Raw genomic sequence first — 27717 nt, forward strand, 5'->3', positions numbered from 1 at the left:
ACATCCGAGCCAATTTGTTTGAATATTTTTGTGATTTTTTTTTTCTTCACTATAAATAAAACTTCTCACAGGATGATATAAAATGATTCAATTATCTAAAAGCCTCGCAGGTATAAAGTGCTGCTCTGTTCAAGTTGTTTTCACGTACACACACATTCAAAGTGCTTTGGAAAATTAGACCAGCTTAGTAACCAATACCTATCATTTAATACATCTTGTGGGATTTCCACTTTGCGAGTTTTAATAGCTTCCTGCATTATATTTGCCCCACCTGTGCAAAGTCCTGCGTATATATGCAAGTCATTATGCAATAAAGTTCCATGCTTCTACATTAATGTAAAAAAGAGGGAGTTAACGCCTTTCTTCTCAGGTATGAGACTTGTGTCAGTGCATAATGTAAACTTGGACTGGTATACAGACCGTACATACAAGTGTTTATGCAAAACATTCATTGGGAAAGACACTGAACTTTGACTTTCTCCTGATAGCAGACGAGCATCCTGCAAGGCGTTGCTACCATCAGTGTGCCAGTGTGATTAGGTGAATGAGCAAAAACACTCAACTGAACAATATAAGTGCAATCTGTGTAACAAGCATATGCATTGCTACTGTTAGTAGAAGTACTCGGTGAAAAAAAATGTCCAATTGTCTGATTATCTTTGGATGAATTTGTAAGCAGTGTTTTACTGTCTTAGCATATTGAATTAATTTGTAACTGTATATGGCAGCAAATAATGACTACTTCCATCATAAACGAATCTGCTTACTATTTTTACTATTCATTTACTAATTGTAACTGCCTGCAACAGTTACCCAAAGCCCAAGGTGACATCTTCACAATGCTTGTTGGTTGTTCTTGAAATCATTACTAAGTAAAATAAACTTACCAAATGTGAAAACAGAAACTCCTCACATTTAGGATGCCGTGCCATTGGCATGTTTGGCATTTTTGCGTGAAAAATGCCTTTGATGACTGCTGAAGTAGTCATTAACTCTGTCAACTGATTTACTAATCAACTTTTACCTCTGGATCGATCAATTTATAGTCTGCTGGCATATATTTTAACTTTTTTTCTGTTGTGTTTGTAAAAAAAAACCTGCAACCATGTAACTAGTAAATACATTTGCTAAATAATTATAGTTGAGTCAAAAGCACAATGTCTGTAGTTTGATGCAGAATAAAGAACGTACAAGTGTATGGAAAACCTTAACCCTAACCCTAACTCTTAGGTACTTTCAATTTGTTCTCAACTGTAGTACTTAGGCAAATGTTTTTAGTTACATTCTACCACTGATGGCTGAGCTGCTGTATTCATTTTTATTTGGATTAGATTTTACAAATATACCCAACAATCTGTTGAGTAAGTGTATGTGAAAACATGGGTGACAACAACACAACACAAAGTGTCTTAGTCACGTTTTTGGCCATCACATGCCACTAGAACAACTTTGATTCACCTTTGCACTTATTTGCCAAGACTCTTTAATTCTACTGAAAAAGTGAAACATCATTCGCCTCTAGATCCCCTTACTGAAGGGGGGGTCTAGGTCCAGACCGTCCTCATTGTGTACACCTCACATGCACCCACTGGCTTGCTGGGAGTGTAATGAAGGATGACAAACTATACCACTTTTTTCTATATCCTGTTTGACCAGTGGCTATAGTTTTTGGCCCACAGAACTCTCAAATGTGTTTTTGTCTTTGCAATGAGGGGGTTTTGCACTATAATATCCCTCTCAATGTAAACTCTATGCACTATTCTTGCTGACTAATCATGTTTGGTGGTTTCTGTCATGTCACAACAGAGTTGCTGTACCCACTGAAATATTAGCCACTTGAAACATCTTTGTGACTCAAGATCCTGCCATCTGTGCCCCAACCAATCATTTAAATATTTTTTATTTTTCTTGCAGGATAGGAGGTTAATTGTCTACTTGTACTATTCAGGGCAACTGTGTGCAAACATCTCCATTCTTTTGTCCAAGTTTTTCATTTCATTTCTCACCCATCTCCATCTCCATTAATATTTTTAGGCAAATAAAACAAAGCTATATTTCAAACAATCCATAAGAAACGCATTCTAGCTTGTGATCTGATCAAAAAGGGATTATATTCCACTTCAGTAAAGTACATGTGCTCTGCATTACAGGACAGTATGTTCAATGAGAAAGATCAACATGATCAAACAAGCCACCATGGTGCACATGAGAATAATCAAAATTACAATTCATCTGTTTGATGGCAAACATAACAGCATCTCCCTCACACTTTTAAATGCTTATTAACAACCGAAACAAGAGCTATTAAACTGCTATTACAAACTGCCACTGAAAAAACAAACCGGGTATTGTTTCGTATTAAGGCACACCTTTGTGATATGGGGTAAAGGGCAAGTCAGGCGGTTTTCAGGATGAACTCAGATCAGGGAGGAGAATTGTGGCGTTCAACATGAATTATTATCACTACCAGGCAGTGTCTAATGCTGTCTTTTCAAAACAGAGTTTTGATCCCTCTACGTGTTCACAAAATACGGTGAACTTTTTAGTTTCACTGATTAATTTTTAAAGATTTACGACTTGTTGAACTTCAGTGAAAGTTCAGTTACGAAGATGTGGTGCATGCTTATGCCATTTATTAACACTTTCTCTATCGCTCTCTGTCTATCTCTCTTCTCACTCCCACTTCCATTAGCTGACTGAAGGAATTATTTCCTTCCTTAAAACAATCCTGATGCATCCAGTGGTACTTCTAATACAGGTGACACTGCTAAATAAACCCACTGCACAGTAAAACCACTACTTTCCATTTAATCAGTGCTTGTCTTTAAAACACAGTGGTTCCTAAGCAGCTCAACTCTCATTCATTCTGGGCCTTGTTGAAAACATAAGGCTTTGTAGTTTTGTTTCCTGGCTTGCTCATGTGCCATTGTAACACTAATATGGCAAGTTTCTTTCATATCACCTAAAACCTGCAATGTCAAATACAGGAAAAATTAAAGTTTCTATGTAGTATTTGTTCATAAGTTGCAGATTAAGTTTTGCACATACAAAAAAAAATGTTTTAACCACCATCAAAACCTTAATGATGCCTCACAAAGACACTGAAACCACAAAGGACAGATGACAGATACTCTCACAATTCAAAACAAATTCATTATCAGCATTCTTCAAAAATTAAATGTTAACAAAGATACGGTATCTTCAGTCCTATCTCTTGACACCTAAGATAATCACACTTCCATAATCACTACAACACTTATGCATCTGGGCCACTGAGAAAACAATCACATTATCTGTCAATCTTTTAAGTCTATTTCCATACTGTATTTTTTTTTTTCTTTCTTTATTTGCCCAAAGCAAACCATTCTTTGATTATGAGGAAGAAGATGTGTGGTTTTAGTGCATTTATAAACAATGCCAGTGGCCTAAAAAAAAGTGACTGAAAATATCTTAATACTCAGAATAAAGGGGATAAGTCCAATACTTTAAGTGGTCTGACTCTCGAGGGTCTAAGCCATCAGGGCTGTGCAGAGGGAGTCTGCGGGTTACCTTCGCTCTCTGCAGCCCTGGAGCCTTGTCACCATAAATGTGCTATTTAAAATGTAACACCCCACTGTACTGTCTCTCTTCTCCCCCCCCCCCACCACCACCTCTCTGTCTCTCATTACCCATGCCGTCTTAAAGGTTTAGTACTTGTCTGTACTTGCTATTCACTTTGTGCTATTTTTAAGAGCACAGCTCCCGTTTGTTGTCATGCCGTACAACATTAAGGGACACAGCCTGGGAAAACCAGTCCAGGAGATGGTTCCTTACTCCGGTGGCTGACAGATATACGCTAGTTAAATCTGATTTACAGGCCTTGGCACTCTCTGGAAAGGTTTAGAGAGGATGATGAGTCCTTTTGCAATGTGCTTTGATGACATGGGAATGAACAACAAACATATCAGAACTAAGATAATGAGGGAACAGCTTCTGGCCCAGATTTCACTGAAGCATATAAACTACAATTAAAATATAGTATTATGTGCCAGTGCATGCCTGTTGAAATGGTTAGTTTCATCACTGGGCCGCTATGCCACATGCTATCAGTCGTTCCGGGGACAAGCTGTGATATTGGAATGAAACATCCTTCTTTCCTACAAGATAAAAACCCCACACCTCCGCCCCCTGCCTTTCCCTCTTTTACCGCATTGTACTTTTGTAATTGGAGGTGCCATAATGAAATCAATTCAGTGGAGATAACAGATTTCACATCACGTTACCAGTTTCCTTTGGAAGAGGCCGCCGCATGAAGACGTCTAAAAATATTCCTCTTTCATGCATCATCAATATCTTCATTATATGAAAGATGGACGTCAGGTTGTGTTTGCTGTTTTCGTTCAATGCTAGTTGACAGGCTAGCATCTTGCATGTGTCTGTGACACACAGCTTTTTTTGTCTACTCGGTAATTCCACTTTTGCAGACATGCGGAAAGCAGTTTGAAACCACACAGTGAAGCAAGTCGTGATAAAGCTTGGAACAGAATGGACGTACCTTTGTCAACATCATAATAGAAAAGCAGGGACACACATTTGCCTGTACGTTATCATCTTTTCTCTTTGGATTATACCTCACAATCTCGGGTAAACACACACTTGACACTAGAATTCCAGACTTTTCAGTATCATGGTGTCACAGAGAAACTTTCAGTTGTATCTGCTGTAAACTAAAAATGTTTGTGGTTCTTTGTGTAGTCATTTAGTCAACACTTTTAAAGTAATGCATTGAAACATTTTCAGAAAATAGTTAAATCAGACTTGTCACATACTGCTATTTTAATGTCACATGTGTGGCACAGCAAACAATGAGTTCAGATAAATGTTGTGAAGGCAATAGATGTAGTATTATTCTTACTATGCTCCCATTACATACAATATCCTGTATGTACAGCATCTGGTCTCCCACAGGGAAGATTCAATATATTTGCAGTGGAATTTATGCTGCGCTTTAAAATCTCACCCAATGAGCTGAATGACAACTGACTTTTATGACACATGTTTATCCTCTCTGCTTGAGTTTATTTCAGCCAAGCTATGAATATTTAGCAGCCCAAACTGTTGACTGAGCATTTTCTGAATGAATCTCGAGTTTTCCCACATGCACTGTGTGCTGTACCGCTGATCTTGCGAGCATGCATGGAGGAAGTTGATTCAACTTCAGATAATTTAACACTTCAGAAAGTATGCTATGCCCACCTCAGAGGAACACCAAAGATGATCTCTTTTGTCTTAAGCACATCTGTGTGAGGGTTCATATTTGAGCATCAATACAAGCAGGGAATAAAATGCAGTGCTTCATTTTGATCTAAGTCTAGCCTAATTATTTGGTAATGGGGGTGGGGGAGCAATACAATTGATTCTGTTTTTCGTCTTTAGGCAATGTACTATTTTCCCCAGATACACACTACAAAGTGAATTCCAACTGCGCTGTGGGACACAGTGGTGAGACACAGGGATGTCCACAGGCATAGGCCTTAAGTCACATTCTGCGATACTAACCATAGCTGTACTGAACACCCACTTTTAGCCTTGTTCTAATTACTATCAGCCAGACGATAGGGGTCATCAGTGTCTGCTTGTGTTGACATGAGCAAACTATAATAAATGCAGGTCTACGCACACTGTGATTGCACACGCTCATTTACTTTACATAGTAGTTTTAGTTGAGTTTTTTTTTATGCAACCCAGTCTAATGTAGAATGTTTCTTTCCTTTCCTTTCCTTTCCTTTCCTTTCCTTTCCTTTCCTTTCCTTTCCTTTCCTTTCCTTTCCTTTCCTCCACTTGTCTCCACTGCTCCATCTGTGCCCTCTGTATGAAAGGGAATAGTTGAGCAGGCCTGACAAAGGGCGGCACAGAGGAGGCAGAGGTGCTCAGGGAAGCTGAGCACCGCTGGAAGGGATTTCTATCTGTTTGTGTGTGTGTGTGTGTGTGTGTGCGTGTGCGTGTGTGTGTGTGTGTGTGTGTGAGACAGAGAGAACACTTGTGTACATGTGTGATTGTGTGTCAATTTGAATACTACATTTGCCTACCTTTAATGTTTACTGCATGCATATGGCAAAAAAGAAAAAAAACATTTGAATGCTATATGTAATGCAAAGACAAGGAAGTATCTGCAATGTGATCTGAAGTCAGATGGGTGGGGTCTGGCTGCTTAATGTCAAATCATACATGTTTCGATTTAAATCGTCCTTACTGTCGCCCATGGGCAAGCAATGATGTGTTTGAATCACTGAGCTGAAAGTGTTAACAAAAAATGGAAAAGGAAAATAACTTAAATTAAAATCATGAAATCCAGGAAATTTTGTTAAGTGTGACAGTCATACACATTATTTTAGATGTAGATTATTATTAGAGCAAGAAAAAAGTAAAGGAAGTTGTTGTGCATGGTTATCATGTCATGATCCTCCTCTGTGAATAGATCACCGCTGCCTGGACCTAGTTCCTGTCCTCCGAGCCTGTCTGACCGAGCCCGCCTGGCCCTCTGCATGCTGCCGTCCGAGCTGGGCCTGCCGTTGCCCCGGCAACAACAACAACTGCATAGTAGCTGGCATGGCTCCGTTCGGCAGCTCGGCCTCATTATGCTGCTGCTGGCTTTGATGTGGTTTGTGAGGCTCTACCTGCATTACTGCAGCCAGTGGCTCTACCTCCAGGCCATAGCAGTTCCTGTCAACAAGTGAGTTTGCTTCCTTTGATATTGCCCTGCACTCACACACAGGCACGCGCACACACACGCGCGCGCACACACATGCATGAAAAAGGAGCGTATGAATACAGACACACACAACCACACTTTTTGAGCATGCACATTGGTGCTGACATCGATCCATTATCAAAATGGAGGACTGCTACATACAGTAGATTACTGTAGCGTATTGGCAAATTGTAAATTCACACCCATACACACACAACACAACATATGAATTTCAAAAAAACACACATGTAAAGTGAGACTGTGGTGAAATAGAATGTGGAGGGGATAACGAGCAGGCAAGAGAATAAGGATGTGCCGTGTGTCTGAGTGTGTGCGTTGGCAAACACGCAGGCTGGATACACCCAAATCATCTGTTTGGAATCCCCCCATTAACATTTTAACAAGACTCTCTCAATATTAACAAACCATTGCTGGGGGAGTTTGCTCACCACACAGCTTTAAGTCCCAAACGGCTACATTATTTGGAAGGAATTTATTGTTATTATTCGGTACACAGCATTGATAATAAACAGCAATAAGATACCACAGAACTGTTAAATCACATTGCAATAGCATATGGTGCTGATTTAATTCATCACAATAAAAAGGGCTGGCTGCAAGCATGCATACAAGCAGGTTTTTATTACAATAACATGGGGGTGCAAACATTGCACGTTAAATCATGGAAAGTGATAGAGGGAGGTAGAGGGAGGCGGAGGGAGAAAAAAATTTGTCTGAATAAAAAAAGAAAAAAGAATGGACTGAGGGGGCGGATAAGAGGTGAAAAAAACAAAAATGTGAAAACAGAGGGGGTCAATGTTGGATGACAACTTCCACATGTCCGAATCTGCTGCTCTCCCTCCAAGCATTTCTCTCTCCATGCAATGGCCAGAGCTGGTGGTGCCCACAGAGAGAGAGAGAGAAAGAGAGGGAGAGGGAGAGAGAGACTAAGTGACAGTCAGATTGGTTAGTGTGATGACAGGCATCTCGTCCTTCTCGCTTCTATCTCGCACTCTTTTTTTTTTTTTTCCTCCTTTCTGACTATATCTCACTGTCTGTCGCTGCTTCCTGCTTCCCCATAATCCACCCCTGAACATTGGTAGACAACAAAGTGTGTCCAGGAGCAACAGAATCTCTGGACACAATGCTGCTTCAGTCACCTTCCTCCATCCCCCCCCATTTTTTTGATAAACACTGACAGAAATAAGATACCACAAAACTGAACAGTTTAAAGTTCAATGTGTAAGATGTTTCTCAATCCCAAGAAGTAATAAAAGCAAATATGAAAATTTGCTGTGTTGCTCAGTTAGGATCAATACAAACTCTTTTAATGATTGTTTGTTTAGTATAGTGTAAAAGAATGTTTACTGTTTTCTAAGCTCATTAAAATCTGATCTGAAATGCTGAAATGCGATGGAATAGAAGTATAGACTTGCATTAAAGAACAAATATGTCAAAGTTGTACATGTTGTGTTGTTATTTTCCATCACTAATCAAGAAACATTGTCTGGCACAAGCAATGCGCTTTCTGAAATCTTTAAAAAATGTCAGAATTTAATACAGATGCAATTATTTATTGGTTTATCCCAGACTCAAGATGTGAAGAATTTCCTTGTCACTCTTGGAAGAGCAATTTATCTGTGGAATATAGGTCTGTAATCTTAAGTATACAAAATGACATGTCTTACGTCTATACTGGCCATCCAGTGAGGTAATCTCTGTTCTCTAAGAAAACTTTTCCCAGGCTTGGATCTGTTTGCAGATTTGCTTCAGATAAAACACCAATGGACCTCTACTGTCAGATTAATGGACAGAATCTGAGAGATGCATGACTCTTGGAGCAAATCAGATGGAAATTAATGAGAAAAAACTGGACGTCTCCTCTCCCACCACTGGCTCTACCTCTTCCTGACTGATGGGAAGATTAAGAAACTCATGAGGCTTGCTGTAAATGGGGATTCTAAACTTACAACAGTGGGGCTAGGGATGCTTGTATCAGCAAAGGTGTTAATACTCTTGCTTGTACTTGTCTGTCAACTTTGACAACTTTATGAAGCATTTTAGTTTAATTTGAAAAAGATTATTAAGTTTAATTTATAACATATCATTAGTAATCGGTAAGGCAAATAACAACCAATTATAACGGTAACTGTCATTAAACTAATTAAATATGATTGATTCAGCCGCAAATATTATAATGCCATGTGTGGATTGTTGGAACCCGTTGCCCTTGAGCTGCAAGCATCACAAACACAAATATGGCGCACACATATTGACACTCTCCTCTCTCACCAGATTCCACTTCCACGCACACACGGTAGACCTCGTGTACCAGAGTTCTTTGCTCCACACCCGGGAGGAGCTGGCAATGGTGGTAGTGGGTCCCCTGACCTTGAACGCAATAACGTTCCTGCTGGTTCTGATCAGATGTGGCTGTCAACAGATATTTGGCTCACTCCCTTCCTTCACGTCAAAGTTTATCATGGCTCAGGGAGTGTGGACAGTCCTCGACCCCCTGGCAGTCTTTGCAGTGGACGCCGTCCTCGGGGTAAGTCACTTAAAAATAACTTGGACACTTGTGCACTTTAAATAGGAGTTCACTTTATCTTGGCAAAGTGACTTTAGATTACAAAAAAAGGGTGGGAGGGTAGGGGGTGAGAAAGAAAATGTGCAAGGTTAGAAGGGTGTCTTTTTTGGCAGTGGGATGGATTTTGTCAGATAGGAAGATGAACGATTTGGACTTTTCCCGTCATCATTTGACAAGAGATAATGTCTAAAACTGCATTTTAACATTTACGTCTGACCAAATAACTCCCTATATTTTACACTCAATACCAAGAAAGGAATTCATACCATTTTTTAAAATTTGTGATACTGCAAGATAACATCCAAAGAATGCGAAAACTTAATCCTTGAGCTACATGGTATGAGTTTCCTTTGATCAGTCCCTGGCTAGAGCTTGTCCTGGGCATTCCCATATTGCAAATGTCGAGTCTAATACATCTAACAGTTTCGTGTTTTTTTTGCTTTTCTTTCAATCTTTGTCTCCTCAGCGTCTCGCCTACAGCCCCGATGCACCAGTTGCTGATGCAGCCAAGCTTTACTGGCACTTCTATCGAGTTGACCGATCAGGTGCAGCAGGAGTGATCATCACCCTGTTCCTCTATGCAGTTCTTTTCCTGCTTTCTATCACCATCCTCTCCATTTACCTGCTCAGGTGAGACACACACAAAGATGAAGACTTCCTGTTTGTTGTCACATTGCTGTCTACTTTAAAAATAGTATTATGTTCATTGAAATATTTATATTCATATCATCATATTTATTGAATCTAACAGGTATATCAAAACTTTGCTAATTTCTTCTTTTCTAAAGACAAATACATCTTTTTTTTTTTTTAAATGAGTTCGTTACACATTAGGCTTTTGAATGGGCTTACTGTATATATTGTATACTTGTTTATACTTTTAAACTTGTTGCTAGGTATTTTATTTTAAAACCCAGAATAAGTTGTGCCGATGCCTTTGTTGGACTGTACATGACAATTAATGAGCCATTGTTCTGCCACAAAACTTAACTGAAGGTGTAGAAGCAAGTCACTGTCATACCAGTGCACATCAGTACATTTTTTTTTTTTAGAGTTAAGTGGATCCCATTCTTTTTATGTCATCTTACTCTTTCACCTCTGACCGTGAGCTTTCTCCTTCACCTCAGAGGCTGAAAAACATCACAAGCAGAGAATTATCATATGGGTATTTTTGAACTGATGCAGACTGTCCCAACAGGCCCTTTCTGAAGCACTCTAGGCCTCACCAGTCTGCAATTCTCAAGAACCAGTTCAGAAATATCTTTAAACCCTTCACCCCTGCAACCTTCTGACCGTTACACTCCACTCAATCCACTAGTTATCCTCCTCCATCCACCAAAAAAACCAACAGGAAAATAAAAACAAATGTTGATCTTATCCATGTTGATTTTAAAGTCGCATGGAATTACTTATGCAGCTTTGCATCAAAGTCGCACATCAACACGCACACACACACACACACACACACACACACACGTACAGTTATCAAGCACAAAAGCAGAACTACACACATGTGACACAGTTGCCTTTTTCTGAGCGTGCCATACGCTGCAATTGGCTGGAAAATGGAAAGCGTTTCTAATTCAAAAGTTAGATGTGTTTTGATATAGCGTGAACATGTAACCCCCTTACATTATCCGATTAGGCTGTATGTTTTGCATGGTTGGGATCACTGCAGGTTTTATACATATTGAAATGGACTGCGTATACATGGTGAAGAACACACAGACTCTATCTCAATGCACTGTGTGTTCCACTCATGTCTTGCAGATTGAGGTCAGCCATGCTGAAGCATTTGCTTGCTAGCTTTGTATTGTAATTTAGCACCTCAAACTGCACTAAGACTTTATGTCCTCTATAGAGCTGTTAGAAGCTTCCTGATTAGTGAGGATGCACAGGGAAAACAAAACATCATGTTAAATAGAGTCTCTCACAGCTTAGTTTGAGATGGCTGGTCCCTGGCTGTTCAGTTTCATGGCTTGCTTTGCAGTGACAGGGCAAACTTAAACAGTACTGCCAAAGCACGGATTTCAACTTAAAAGATGACTCTTGAACTCTTTAAAAAAAATAGAAGGACATACTTTTAACAGTATGGAACTAACAAAGTAGAAGGGCAGGTGACAAATTACACCACGGTGGAACTCAGTTTCCGTCCAAGGTGTGTTCTCGTACCCTCATATAAGGCCAAATTCCATTAACAGCTCAAAATGTAAGAAAACCCTTATTGAATTAATCAGTTTGAGATTGGCGGCCGAGGAGAGGGTGCCATCTAATTTCAGTAAGCGGGACGCTTATCAGGATCCAGCTAAATGGACAATATTAAAACAGCAGCCGGGAATAATGACTTCTGCCACTCAACCGCCACACGGGTTTGTATTGAATGTAGGCCACGAGGCTGAAGCAAGGCTGATAATTTTATGGGTTACAGTTTCCTATTGGCTGCAAGGAAGGGGCTCTGACACAGACCGTGACCTATTTCTAAAAAAATGCCTTGGGCTATATGTATAGATAGAATGGACTGTTATCCTTTGTTAATTACATTTTAGGAAGCCTTTATTCACCGCCTGCAAAAATACATGTTACACCTCTACCCTCTTTGAAACTTCATAAACACACACTCAAAAAAGGTGATGCCACATTGACAGCGGTGCAGTTGCATGATTACAAGGTTGGAGACTAGCAAAAATAATTAATTAATTTGCATTCCAAAGTCAAACAATCAAACAATCACATCTGAATCATGATTGTATGTGGTCTATAGAAACATTATTTGTATTGACATTTAGTTTATTATGCATTAACACTTTCATTCATTGTTGTCATGAATGCATTGTTAAAATATGCTCTATAAGTTAACATACGTATGTCCTTATGGTGACCTCAACACTAGCAAATATCTAATATGAGCCTTATCATCCGGGTCATACCCCACATATAAGAATTACATGCTTAAATTCAGGGCCCTTCCAACAGCAAGGAAATTAGTCTGTTTTGAAGCACAAAGATGCAAAGACGGTGAATTCCTCCAAGAGAGAGACTGCATAAATGAATGAGAAGCACAATTCAACTGCAGGATTAAAATGAATGCATGCTATTCCTGTGTCTGAGGTCAAGATTCTACAAACACCCCTCTCCCAAGAGCGATGGGGAATGATGCTGAGTTCAAAGCGCCGTACCAGCTTCTTGTATAAATCCTTTTCTCCTTGATGTTGGTTTTATTTGAGAGTTGATTACCCTCTGACAGGCTAGAATCTCTATGGAAGGGCACAAGGTCTGCCGGTTTTGATGGTCAGCCAAGGCATTTGTTTACAGACATGGTGTTTCTTTTTAGGAGTTGGCTGCATGCACCCTTGTGTTGCAAAAGAAAAATAACACTTTGGTGATGTGCGCTCATCTGGAGGTATGAATCAATATGCCTTCTGCTGTGCAGAACATTTTCTTGTGACTCAAGCCGGACTCTCCAGACACATCTGCAACCAGCACGTCCGTTGCATCTGCCATCTTTGAAGCTCAGCATTAACACTGAAGAGCATTCTAGGATCTGACTCCCACACATTAACAGATGTACAACCACGGAGACACCCAGCCAAACACAGACACTGCTACAGTCAGCTTGTGTTAACAAAGTACTTCCCACTCATAGGCCAATTTGTTTGATTCCTTTTGCTATCTCAATTGATGTATTAGACTTTTACAGAGCATCACACTGCAAATCTGCTCTGTGTAATCGATAAAAGTTTCGTCTGTTCTCCCAGCAAGTTGGGATCATTGTGATTTGACCTGTTCCATGAAAGCCAACTTTTCTGTTTGGCAAAGAGGTAGCCACAGAGCTAGTTGTGCACAGTTATCTTCTTTGACACATGGCAAAGAGGCATGGTTTCCTTGCTTTGACTCGTGACCCCATGTGACCTTAGAGGGCGGAGACAGTGATTTGGTATGGCGTCACTCCTGCTCACACTTTCCCCTCTCCTCGCTTTTTTTCTCACTGTGCACCTTCCAGATTTCACAATGATGGCCGCATGCTGGATATCTTTCAGCGACTCACAGCCAAGGAAGGGATGTACTTCCTGCCTCAGGACCTGGAGCTGTCCAATCAGGAACTGAGCTACGTTGTCAAGAAGGCAGAGCAGTGGAGGGGCTTCAATGGGGAGAGACGCAAGGTAAACACATCACTTCACTGTGCTCTTCTACTGAAACCTCTTGGTGGTTAATTGGGCTAATGATTGTTTTCTTAAGGAGAGAATGAGCTCAAAGGTAATTGATACTAGTCTGTTTGATTAGTTTGTGTAAAGGGGAGGAATTACTTTTGGTTGTCTGTAAGACAAGTTTCTTCCATTGGGGTTCTGAGTGAAAGAGCTGGGTGAGACAGTGTAAGGAACATTTAATGGCAGCCAAGATGGTATAACATTCACTGGTCACTTTAAAGGAGATATTACGGAGAGGAGAGGATGTATAGAATGGGCTCATTTTATATCATTAAATTTTCTTTAGTTACATTTGAGAAAGCTGAGAATTCATCTCAGAGGTCTTTAGCTTCATTCTAATTAGTACAAGATAATTACCAAAACAGAAACTCGGCTAGCGGGCTGCCTGATTAGTCTGTGAAAACCAATTTCCGAAGATATTTCATTAAAGAGAGACTGCTCAATCAACACATACCGTAATGCCTGTGCATGCTATAGTGGGCATTCTCTTAATGTAGAATCTTGATGTCAGGTGAGGCAGCTTGAATAAATGCATGTCCCCATGAAATTACTATCACGGAGAGAGGCTGTCGCATGTTTGACAGCCCAGCGTAGGTCGATGGTGATGACACAGGGAAGGGCAGTGTATTAGCATCAAGCCTACACCCAATGTAAAATCTTTGCATAGTGATTGAAAATGTGACTTGTTGAGATAAGGGAAATAGCATGCAGCGATCAAACTGCAGCCCCCCCGCCCCACCCTTTAATTTACTCTGTAGGATTTGTTAGTGGCACACATCGCTCGGTGTTCTCCATGTTCATTAACTCCCTTGCTCTTTGCTTGCACAAGTTCACGGGACTGTATATGGAGGGAGAAATCTACAGCTGATTCTCAGTTTCTGGTGAAATGCGGACGGGTTGTTGGGAAATTATGCATCATGTTGTCTTACAGGGGAATCACAGTAGGCCTGACCAAGCCAAAAGATATTTTTTGAGGGTCAAAGTAGTTAATATTTGAAAGAATGAATCACTAGAATATCAATGTCTTGTGAAACTCTTTCTTACAGTCCATACTTTATTGTATTTACAAAATTTCTTGTTTGTTAAGCGTGAATGGAGGCAATCCACATCTTTAGAAGCAGACGCTTTGCAAAACTACTCAAGTACTCATCTGGAGCGTTTCTAATGATAAACACAGGATTACATTATTTACATTAATAAAAACTAGATGTAATTTGTAGTTTTGACTTAATTATGCAGATGAACTGATTGTGGCTGCACACACAAGTCAGAATAATGAGTTAAGTTTTTCAGTTTGTGACAATGTAAATTCTTTAATATGTTGTTTATGTGATGTACCATAAGCTTTTGTGACACACATTTTCATGAAAACTGAGCTCATGAAAAGGAGAGAGAATTATGGATTGCATTCTTGCTATTTATCTTAGCTAAAACTGTTCCACAGTGTAATATGAGTAAAATCAATATTCATTAGCAACAAATTGGTGAGTTGTTTTGTTTTTTTTTGGTTGGTTTTTATTTTTCTACATTCCTTTGTTTTACATCTGTCTTATAAGCCTTAATAAACTGCAACCATGGCTCTAAAAGGTGACTACACCACTGCTAATGGGATGGTGATGGACCTGTTTATTGGAAGAAAATTAAACATCCCAATGTTTGGAGACTTTTAAAGAAATTACATCCCCAAAGTTTGTGATTAAGAAAATGCTTCATTTAGCAACTGATGGCCTCTTGCTGTGGTGCACTGCTAAATCATCCTTGCATTACTGCATATCTCCCTCCACGGCAACAATTACAGCGTACTTCATATTGTACCTAATTTGGTGTTATTAAACTGATAAAATGCTAACACGTTAACACATTCTATGGCATGATGAAAATTTAGGGTTATTGCATTTTAACATTTTTACATTATTCAAGCAGACCATTTTTCATCAAAATAAGATGGGCTTTGCCATTATTTCATAATTATTGTAACAATTTCTCCTATGAAAAGGGTCACTTTCCTAACTCAGCAAAGACATATCCCTATTAGACTAATTTGCCTACATGCAAATTTTTGTCATTTTTCCCTCATTAACTATTTATCATAGACAGGGGAGAAAAAAAAAAATATTCATGAAGGCGAGCAAAGGAGCAGCCCGACAGAGCTGAAACTAATATTTTGCAACTCTAATGATTTTTTGCATCCTTAATTAGATAGAATAAGGTTGATATGATTAGGTCAGGATGTAGTGTTTTTCATTAAAAATACATTTCAGAAACTGTATTCCAAATGTGCCCTTGCAATTAAATAATGAATGCGACGCATTCCTTATTATGGACCCAATTAATATCAGAGGCAAGGGCGTAATTTTAATAACAGTGGGCTACGAGGTCTTCATTAGCTGAGTGAGAGAAAGGAGGGATGAGGAGAAGGAAAACAAGGTGCTCACAGGAGCAGCAGAAGTCTGCAGTCAATTTTAGAAAGCTGCTGAACAGTATGCTCTTAAAGGATAGACTACGACATTTAAAAAAAATCTGATCTCAGGCAAAAACAACTGCAAATGCCTCTTATTTGTTTTAACTTAAGTTGCTACCTGTGTGTCAGCTGCCACATCACTGGGAGAAGCATATATAAAAGACTTGAAAAGTTTATCCTTTATTATTTCAGAACCTCTTTTGTTGCACTCCATACAGGTGTTACATGGAATAAGTTAGTAATCTGTGGCCCGTTTGCGCTAAAGCACGCGACCGTTTGTAAGCTCCGGAAATTTATGAGTCTCTTGTATCAAAGCTGTCATCACTCGTCCTATCACCTGTACTATTAACTGTAAAAGATAACAGGCTGAGACAAGCCGACTTTGCACTACTTTTTAATAACAATGAACAGACTTGTAATTCAAGGTCTACAGTGTTGGGCTGGGTCCTCAAACAGATTTTATGATTGTCACAGAACTCTGATCTCAACATCATGGAGTCTGGGATTACATGAAGAGACCGAAGACACTGAGACTGTATAAATTTACAGGAGAATTCTGGCAAGATTGCTAAAATATTGGAACATCCTGCTTGTTAAAGAAGTGGCGCTGTTCTAAGGGAAAAGGGTGATCACACCAAATATTGTTTGTTTGAGTAAATTGATAGATAAAACGGTTCAATGTACTAATTTTGAATTAAAAAAATATCTCTTTACTTTTAGTGCCTAAAATCTTTTTTTTTAAGTTATTTTTTTGGCCATTGTGCCTTTATTGAATAGTGCAGTGAGAGAGAGAGACAGGAAAGTGAGAAAGAAGAATTGGGGGAGGATGTGTGGGAAAGGGCCATGAGCGGGATTTGAACTCATGACCTCCACATCGGGACTGTAACCGAGCACATGGGACACCAGCTCAACCAGGTGAGCTATAGCAGCACCCTGAGTGCCTTAAATCTTTTGACAGCTTAGAAATTATATTTATAGTGTGCACAGCAAGTTCTTCTTACATCAAATTATTATCAACGTCCTTAAGAATATTTTACTGTTAATGCGAGGCAGGACAACAAAAAAGTTCAAGCAAGTAAAGCGAAATGAGAGGTGGCAGTAATCAATTAGGCTCAAACTAGTTTCCTGGATGTGCTGTGCTGTAACTTAGAACTCAGCAAAAATCTCTGTGACGCTGTATCTCCCTCCAGCACTGAAACAATAAAAAAAAGAATCCACATTCAATAACCAACCTGCAAATGGCCTATTATTATCAAACTTGTAATTTTCACAAGGCGGTCATAAAACATAATCTAATTTTTACTTTCTTACCAATTAACTTTATATTAAAGATTCTTCCATGCCATATGATCATTTGAGTTGCTTCGAGGTTTAAATATTACTCTCAGGTTAAGATGTCAGCAGTAGAGCTTACTGACTAAGCAAAGAGGGCGAATCCGCTGAAGACCTAACTAGGTGTATGATTTTTATTTGATTGTATGAAGGATGGAAAAAAAAAAAAGAATGAAAACTGAATTTAGCCCATGTTGTTGTGGATAACAGCTGAGATAGGGGGCATTAGCTCGCCTGCTAATTATAGGATTTTTCAAAATCGATTTTTTTTTTCCAGAATTATTTCATATTTTTTTGTGCCTTCCTGCTATTTCTATAAGTTAAATAATGACACCCTCTGATCTTTTTGCATGTGCAAGAGAAACTGTCATTTGTAATATTTCTGTAGTCTATATAGTGCGCTTGTTTTCTTGTATTACTTGTTTTGATTGTTGGATTTACCCTGCCATGGAATAGAATTGACAAAAAAAAACATGCATTCTCTATTTAGTCATAAAGATGATGTGTTCAGAGGTGAACCCTTGTAAAATAAGCATATAACAACTTTACAGAATTCAAAGCAAAACTACAATCAATAATCAGTTTAGTCAACTGGAGGCAAATTTGTGCAAACTGAAACAAATAAACAAAAATCTTCACTTTCCCACTGCTTTTATTACTACAATGCTCTGAGCTAGTGAGTGGGCTAGCATGCTCCACATCATACTAGCGGTTCCGTAATGAGCCCCATTAATTATGTAAAGGCAGTGATGCAGATGGACCTAATTAATTGTCTCCCGTCACCCCTTTGATTACTGTACCTGGAAGGGAGGTGTTAATTTCTGTAATACTTAAGCAGGTACGCAAACTGTTTTGTCGGAGCCACCGCTATGACAATGACAGAGTAGAGCGCCAGCATACCCGCTGCAAAGCTCTTTTTGCTGTTAATTCACCAAAAAGGAAAGTTTCCCAATGGTGCTGGTGACATTGTGATAATTGAAGGAGAGAGGGAGAGATTAAAAGAAGTGAGGAAGGAGGGAGATGGGAGAGGGGGGGTTTGTATGGTGGCCCTGGAGATGTTTTCTCAACCTGATTGCATCAACATTTGTGTACCTTTGCGCCGTTTGTCTCTGTATGTCTAGGTAATGGGTTACCAGCGGGCGAGTTTGGGAACACCCAAGGTGCTTTGCAACAGCAGCATGGTTGGTGGAGAGTAAACCTGTTGAGAGTCAAACAGCACAGATTGGAGTGGTAATGATAACCTGAGTCTGGGGGGCTGGCTGTTAATCATACGAGATGTGTTCTCCATTTTAATCTGCAGCTGGTGCATTGCTGTTGCCACCTGACCAAAGAGATATATTGGGGTCATCCTGTTTGCTGTCTATTACCAAGTGCCAACTACATTTTTTGTTTGTATCTCATTGCAAAAAAGATAATTTACAAAAACTTTCTGACACAAATAATATGATGCAGATACAGCTGTGTACAGAACAAACTTGTCATATACAATTGCCAAAACAAAATGTACAATAGGAGGAGACACATTTCTTCAACTATACTCATTTCACATATAACTGTAAATGAGGAGTTGAATTAAATTTCAGTGAAACACAACCGTGCGGTCTATCGTACAGCACTTTCCCGAGTGTATTCATTACTCATGTGCTCTGCAAAGAGTACAGTAAAGTGAGCATGAGCCACTGAAGATGCAAATCTAAACTCAAGTAAAGGAAGAAGAAGCTTTGGAGAGGAAGGTGGACAGAGGGAGCGGTAGACCATGACAGGATACACAGGAACCGCTGTCACGTAACAATAGAACCTTCAGCTCCTGAACAGGAACCCATAACAGCAACACAGGAAAACCAGGAGAGGAGATGAAGAGTTGAGTGCTTTGGCAGCACAGGAAGGGTTGTCTAGAGTTAAAAGGGCAACTATCGGTTTATGTTGTGTGAGTGTGTGTGTGTGTGTGTGTGTGTGTGTAAGCATCGGTCAAAGCAGTCTTCCTAAACCCCCAGTAACCTCTACCAAAGAGCAGTGTGGTCAGTGTGTGGACAAGTGTGTGTGTGTGTGTGTGTGTGTGCATTTATGTGCTTGGCTGCATGCGTATGAATGCAAACCTGTTCATGTGCATTTAGTACATCTGTGCATGCGCGCATGCCATCATGCACATTTCTAAGTGTGAGCGTGTGCATGTGAACCTTTCTGCTTGCCTGCATGTGCATGTCACATTAGAGTGGCTTCTTCAATTACAGTGGATGTTTTTTTGTTTTTTTTTTACTGGACAGTGCTGAGGGCCCCAGTGGCCTGGGGCGATAGCAAGCAGGCAGGCAAGGACAGGAGCAACACAGCAGCAAGCACAGCATCCACAGTCAGAGCATTAGGGAGCTCAATATGAGATATGACTGCAAAGGCTACATGCCTGTGTTCCTGAAAAGGTCATGGACTTTGTTGGGCAGTAATGTGTGAAAGTTGTGCACTGTGAAAAAAAAAAAAGACATGAACGCTTTCACCTCCAATTCACACATATGATTTTATGGACGAAAATACAAAATATCTCCATGCAAGCTGAGAGAGTCCATTTAAAGTAGTGATGGAATTAAAACAAAATAAATGTTATTTCTGACGGAACATCAGTAAAATCATATTTGACCTCTTGCATCCACAAACTGAAAATGTATGCAGCCATGAAATTGTATGAGCATCTACTTTCATTCAGTAACTTTCCACATAACATTTTTTTTATCCGTCATGTAGCCTTTATCGCTTTGTGAAAACAGGAGAGATGTGCCTCTTATTTTTGTTTGAATTTCACAAGGTAGTGTTCTTACTTTCCTTAAAACTGTCTGTATTTCTAAAAAAGACACACAGTTCCAGCAGTCGGTAGAGAAAGAAAGGAGAAAGTGTTCCAGTATGAACTCGTTGGTGTGAACAGTTTAATTACAGGGAGTGTCAGCCCCATTGCTTAATGTGTCCCTTACAATTAATCCAGGGAGAGGATGTCATTATCTACCAATGCCTGGGCCTGGGCAGGCTTTTCTGTCTGAGGGAGGGAATCATAGACTGAAAAGGAGAATGAGTCCAAACAAGGAAGTGCCTTCGGTTAGCAGCCTATAATAAGTTCAACCTATGTGTCACACAAAAGGATCAAACTAAGATGCTCAGATATTGTTTCGAAAGATGGTGTTTAAATATTTGAGACGCACAACTCTCATCAGCGAGGAAGAGGTTTCTCCTATAATTTCTTCATATCGTGAAGCTTCGCCCGTCAGCTGTCAAAACATGTGCAGCTGGAGGAGGTTAAATTGACGCCAGGTTTTCACCACTTTTAGGTGCTTTTCCTTTTCCTTCGCTCCTTCATCCTCCATCAGGCCAAGTCCTGAAGAGTCCTCGCTTGTTCCCTTGCCATCCCATAATGTGAAACAGAAGGCAGCAAATTGGACTGTTGAAGAGTGAGAAAAGATTTTTAGCAGGAGCTCTCCAAACACGGAACAAAATTAGGACTCATTTTATGCCAGTTCCAGAGGTTTTCACGACTAAACCACCTGGCTCAGCACCGTGTAGTCGGCGCAGACTGCGGTTCATCCAAACATTTTAACTGACTGATGGAACAATGAGAGGTAATAATTGGAGGAAAAGAAGTTGATTAAACAAAGTGTCACAGGGCACGTACCACGCATGCATGTGCACAGGAGCGATGCTGTATGTAACATACGCGCAAACATGCATGCAGCCCAGGACTCCACAGAGGTTTTAGAGCTTGAACTTGACAGATCTGATGCTTTGTGACTGTCTGTCGTTAGTCACTTCTTTTCCCTTCACTCCCTTCCTTTCCTTTAAAGAGTTTGACCTTGGCCGTTTCCTGTGGCCCGGAGGGGATGAAGAAGTCCTGGTGATTGTGACAGGTGTCGCGTCTTAACAGCCTCACATGACATCCAGAGGAGAGATAGACATTTGGAGAGTTTTTTTTTTTTTTTTTTCATGAGGGTTTTGCTCATAACCTTAAAGAGACAGCGCAGTGTATGTGTGTGTGTGTGTGTGTGTGTGTGTGCGTGTGCGTGTGTGTGTATCTGTGTGAGAGGGGGAACGTGTGTGAAGTCTTACCACTGATTCCCAGCTCTCATTTTGGTTATTGGCTTGGATACTTATCACCTCCAGCCTCCGAGGCTTGATTAGGTTGAAGCTACTCCAAAGTCAAATTCTGGATATCAAAGGCAATACCCAACTTTGGCATCTGTCTGCAGCATCTTAATATGAAGCCTGGTCTCCTGAAATTTTGAGAATTGAACACAACATCTTGAAACATGTCTTCCGAGCGGTTAGAGTGAGAGAAATATGTTTTCCCCCCACAAAAGGATTACCTGAAGGAGGCATGTCACAAGTGCTGAATTAGTTTGGTGGAGAGTGTTGGTGATAAGATTGGCTTGGTTTTGAAATATTAAAGTTTATATAGAGGCATGCGCTTTAATGGATGCACATGTTTTTATACATTCATCTGCTAACCTGCTTGCTTGAATCGGCGTGGTAGGTAACATATTTGCAGGCTGATTCATTAATTGAATGTATTCAGTGTTTTAATCATCCTTTTACTCAACCACTATTTGAAGAAAAACTTGACTGAAATGTGACTGCCATTCATTAGTGAACAGAGAATATTAGAAGCATTTAAATGTAGAATAGGCTTAATTTCCTTTGTTAATTAAAGTTGCAAGTAAACTTCAATATGCTCCAGAACAAACCAGGAAAAGTGATCTCCTTAGGGCCTGGTGTGAGTCAGACATGGTGTGGAAGAAGAAAGATGGGCTGCTATCTGAGTTGTTTACTGTAGGTTGGGAGTAGGCTTTCTGCAAAGGAGATTAGTAACAGTGAATTATGCATATCTTATTTTCTGGATTATCTCAGGCACTCAGAGATACTATCTTGCTGGATAATCTCTTAAAGTCATTTGGTTTATTCTGACTGTAAATACAGTCGCTTTTTTGTGCTTGTTTATCTTTTCTCGAAGTCCAATTTTGGTCTGTGCTACTTTTGGACGGAGTATATTATTGCACATTTACTCTGATTATTCAAGTTGAAATATTTATAGACAGTGATCTTTATAGTCACAGTAATGTGAGGAGGGTGGGTGAAAGCCGCTGTAGCATACTAGTCATTTTGTCATTGTGTGTGCGTGTGTGCATGCACATATGTGTGTCCCTCCATGCAAATAGGAATGGGTGGCCTGTCTTGTCCAGTAGTGCGTATAACCAGACACAGACCTTTGCTTCAGCCAAATCAGGCCCAACGCAGACAGTGTGCATCCATGCCATTTTCAAGCTGCTCCAATTATATCTGCTGACCGTCCACATATTGGCCAAATTTACAATAATAGCATATCTATTTCCATTCTAATGGCTGACATTTCTTGGCTTATCCATGCATGTATGTCGGTGGTCATTCATGCTTTGTGGTTTGGTCTGTTCCAAGCCATGTGCAATGTGTTGTAGCCCGTCTTGGATTTGTGTGTGTATGTTGTGGAACCCACTGTGTGGCTACGTACAATGCAGCAGCGCAATACTTATCAGCAACTTGCACTAATGTTGTTACTCTTTTTTCTTTTCTTAAAAAAATAAAATGAGTAGCAAAAATGATTGCAATTTGAAATTCAGTCATTATATTTGAGCTACTAATCTCAGTTCCCTGTTCTTTTGACAGTTGTAGGGTTGCTTTTTTGTTTACTTCAACAGAGCTTGATAGACGGTTCTTAGTTTGGTCGCTCTGCAGAGGACAGACTAGTCCAGAACGTGTTGGCTTGGTTCTGTCGGCTGTGTACCGTCACTGAGGCTACGATAGCTACTGGACGGTCAATAAATCCCTTCAACTTGTAGGGCAACTCATGGAAGTGTTGCTGGTTGAGCATCAGCTTCCTATTGCTGGAAGAGCAAGATGGAGAAGAAAGTTGTGCTGATCTTTAGTATTTCGAGTTGCTGAAAGACATCTTTGACAGATTTAAGTTGAGTCATGTAAGTACCAAGAAAAGCATTACTTTTGATTTTTAGTTGCATTTACCTTTTTAACAATGTAACTGATTACATTTTTACAGTAATTTGCCAGATGCAGGCTATGTGTGTACATGCGCATGCATTAATATCTCTGAGAATAAGCACGTGCATTTGTGCAGCTTGACCCCTGACGTATAATGCTTGTGCATCTGCACTACGGCATATGTGGTTATTAATTTAAATTAGTGTGTGTGTGTCCATGAACCTGTGTTGGCATGTGTGTTTATGTGCCTATGTGCTGTCTGTTTCTGTGGCATGAACACAGTGTTCAGCAACCAGGCCTTGAACCCAGGCCAGCTCTTACAGAAACGGTGGTGGTGGTGGTGGAGAGGAGGGATTGACCCTCTATAGCTTAGAGAGCCTGAGTGCACACACACAACACACACACACACACACACACACCCTCCTCCCCATCACCCCACAACCCTCCATCCCTCCCTTCCTCCTCCCCCCCCACTCCCTGCTGCATAGCCCCAAGCGCCCGCAGGCGTTGGAGATGCACGCATGCGTTGCCTCACTGTGTGGGGCTTTGTCTGTTTGCGAGCAGGGATGTATGTGTGTGTTAGCATGTAGATGAGTGTTACTGTTTCCTTGCGTGTTTGTGTGCGTGTGTGTGCGGACAAAAGAAGCAACCATGTCTACCTCTTCTCTCACTTGGCAATAATCACTGACGCTCCTTTCAGCTCTAGCCGTGCTAGCGTGCCTTCTGCATCTTCACATTTGGGCTGCCTTTTGTTTTGACATGTACAGAAAATGGTCATATTTAATGTCACTTTTACTGCACGGTGACAGTGTTGCTGTAATATAAATCCAAAAAAATGAAAGGATATTGTTGATGAAATTAACGTTAGTAGTCTGATTTAAGATACGCTACCGGCCATGCAGTGGTTGATAAAGTTGTTGTGAGTACATTATCTGTTTCGATTAAACCCAGATTTCAAAATACATATACGTTATCATCAGCACATGCTTGGCTTAACCATCCAGTAGTGATCTTTGCATGTAAAATGTCCATGAGAGCATCTCTAGGTTCTGTTACTCTTTGCTGTTACATTTTGTTGATACACTCAGAATGAGGCAAGCAGTGTAGGTGGCAATCCAAACTAGTAATGGCTTTTTTTGATGGAGTATAGACTAATATCACTGTTTTACCTAAATATAATCAAATAAATAATATTTCTCTTTTACTGTGGTATAGATGATTTCTAGACATTCCTACCTCTCCTCTTCGTAAACCTGTGCAGGCCTATCTGAATCAGCTCTTAACTTGTTCCCTTAACTGCTCAAATACTAAAAAATGTTTTAAGTAAACTATGACAGTCCTGCTATGTAATATTTCCAGTCAACATGACCCCAATGGCTTACAACATCACCAATTATTTACACAAAGTGACTAAAAACCAGACGTCTTTGACCTTTTTCATTTCACATGATGTGTGCTCTAAATACACCTTTTACACAAGAAGCTAAAGAGTTATCATAACATGCTGTTGCCAACACCTAAAGCCAAGCTCATACTTAAACTTTCAATCTTGATTTCCACACCTAGAGTGAATTCAGACATGATGCACGTGCAGATCCTGTACCCAGTCCCAGTCATACCTCGATCCCCCCAAATCCAGCCAATTCCATATATTAGTCTTAGAACTCTTCCCCGGGTCGTTCCTCACTACAGCTGTAAATCTCTTCTCAACCATAGCACAAGCTCCACATCCAAAATGCTATTCCCAATCCTGCCTCTTGGACCTCTCAAAGCGCCAGGAGCCCCATTCTAAGCACCGGGTCCAGAACCACCACATCCTAAGTGTTCTCCCAAATCCAAACCCATATCCCCCACTCCACAGAGCTTCAATCTCTTCCCTAGTCTCATTCCCAACTACAGCCACAGCCGGGGCTTCCATGTGCGACTGACACATAAATAACCAAGCCTGTCCGCCACCCAGGCAAATTCAAATGCACCTGTCAAAGTGATGAAACACCCGCCCGCAGGGAAGCATTGTTTACATTTTCACTCCACTCTTTGCAAAAGTGAGATTCTAATTATTTTCCCACTGTAAATTAAAGCCAAGTGGGACAGAACTACAAACCAAAAGGATCATGGCAGTGGAGAAAACCCCAACGCTCCCGCAGTATGTGCGAATTGGCGCGGGGTGGGAAATAGCTGAAGAAAATGTGTGGGTGGTAGACAGAGGGAAGGTCAGCAGCTTTTGTCTTAAAGAGGGGAGGCAGCGAGGGAGACAGACGGGGGAGAAAAGAGAGGTATAGCATTCACACTGGCTGTACGGCAAGACTAGTTCTGTTGTGCTCATTACAAACGGGGTCTAGAGAACTCCAACCAACTGGAATACATTATTCCCTCACATTTCATACATAATAATGTGCCAAAAATGTGCTGCATTATTTTTCATATCAATGGACAGAGAGAGAGAGACAGAAAGAGGTACAGAGGCTAAGAGAGAGAGAGGGGGAAATGTTTAATTAGTCCATGGGAACATGCAAATGGGAGGTAAAATTAGACAGAGGAAGGGAGAGATCTGGAGAAGAGAGACTGCATGAATGGTAATGATGGCTATCTAGTTTGGATCAATCATTAAGGGATCAGGGGGACTGACAAGCCTGTTTGTGCCCATGCCTTAGGCTCCTGTTCTGGACAGTAGCCAGCCAAGCTCAGCCTGCCTGCCCATGGAGACTTCTTTCTCCCCTTCCTTCAGTCGCACACAGGCGCACACTTATTCATATGTGCATCATACAGTATACGTGCAAACAAGTTTACCAAGGTGAACACACAAATATATATAGTCTACACATCTTTTTCTCCAGTAAGATCTAAATAATTAAGACTTAAAATTACCTCAGTCTGGGGCTGTGTTAGTTTGTGTTTATTAATCAGTGATGCATCCACCCTTGTGGCAGTGTTTTTGAAATAGTGGATCCACCATCGCGTTACTTGGCTGTGGGTGATTTCTGATTCGCTCTAAAGGCCCATGATTAGTTCCTGTTTTGACACCGTGTTTTGATCCATGGAAAATGGCAAAGTTTACCGCAAGGTCATGAGGTCAAGCTTGGGAACTCTTTTGGTTGTCATCAGGGACATGTCAGATTAGGTCATTGTGGAAATGAACTTTTTTTTTTTTTAAATAACAGTCAACTCTAGACATTGTGTTTATATCTGACATGTCACAGAATTGAGAAAAATGTCAGACACTGATAAATGTGACAGTCAAGGACAAGTGAGACAAATATACAAAATACACTGTACCAGTCCTGTTACTAGACCAGTGTGTCACCCAGTGGAAAATTACTATTTAAGGGTTCCCTGAAACTGTCTGCCCTCTTTTTTAGCTGTTAGTTGCAAGTTCAAATCCTAATTTAGGCATAAATATGGGTCACTCTTCAAATATAACACAAAAGAATATCCTTTTTAGAACGTAGTGCATTTGTCCCTTTATCTCTGAGGCAGTGATGATTATTTTTTGGCCTCGAACGAACAAAACAGCAAAGCGTCATGTTATCAGTGACAGGAATTCTAAATCCATCTCTTGACAGACTTTATATTTGCACACACTTGAATGAAAATGATTGACAGGTCAGTCAAATTTTATTACAAGTCACACTGGATTTTTAAAAAGAAAACCTTTCCACAGGCGTCTGTATTTAAAGACTGATTGCTTTTATTCTGCATTCATATGTGGTATGGTATGATTTGGTAGGTGTGAAATCGCATCTTCTCCCAGAAAGACAGACAGACTATATTTGTGAACCATGGAGCCATGTCTGCAGCTGTGCCATCCCCACTTCCTGTGCCCCTGTCCCTCCCTCCCATTCCCAATGTGCATTTGCGGTAATGTCTACAAATTCTGAAATTTATGTCCCTGCTGGAAAACATGGTTTGCCGTTTATAGTCCGCCACAAAAAGAAATAAGGCCCGTCTCTCCTGATACAAGTCAAGGGACTGATGCAGACTCTATCAGATTTCTAAATACAGACCCCAACGATAAATCCTGGCTTGATTGGGTTTGAATTGGGTTAGCTCACTTGAATGCTATCTGCTTAACCCACAGCTGGCCTGTCTGCTCCATGCAGACATTGAACCTAAATCAGTCACTTAGTGCTATCAAATGGAACAATGGTGGAGTGGAGAGAGCACTCAAGCTAGGGCTAGAAGCCAGGCTAGCACCATAACGCAACACAACAGACCAGAACAGAGTAGTATAGAGCAGACAGGCCCTCTAATGCTCTTTGCTTTTTGTGTCTCAGCAATGATGCTTCCGGAGAGCCATGGTGCATTGCATGAAATGGCATCACCCAAACCGAACACACAAACACCTTTTCAGGCTTTTGTCTAGTGTTGTCAACTGGATTTCACGTGCTAATTAGCGTAGGAT

At 40.4% G+C, this 27717-nt stretch overlaps 1 protein-coding gene across 1 annotated transcript in view; it reads left to right on the forward strand.

Annotated features, from left to right (window-relative positions):
- The window catches only part of ofcc1 (orofacial cleft 1 candidate 1), an 81008-nt gene that overhangs the window by 45366 nt on the left and 7925 nt on the right, over positions 1-27717 (forward strand). The window contains exons 18-21 of the mRNA XM_008277967.1: positions 6458-6712; positions 9026-9278; positions 9784-9947; positions 13318-13477. Of these exons, the coding sequence (XP_008276189.1) occupies positions 6458-6712; positions 9026-9278; positions 9784-9947; positions 13318-13477 (832 nt within the window). The remainder of the gene's footprint in view (positions 1-6457; positions 6713-9025; positions 9279-9783; positions 9948-13317; positions 13478-27717) is intronic.

Source organism: Stegastes partitus, unplaced genomic scaffold, assembly GCF_000690725.1.
Source record: "Stegastes partitus isolate 25-593 unplaced genomic scaffold, Stegastes_partitus-1.0.2 Scaffold111, whole genome shotgun sequence".
Classification (NCBI taxonomy): Eukaryota; Metazoa; Chordata; class Actinopteri; family Pomacentridae; genus Stegastes; species Stegastes partitus.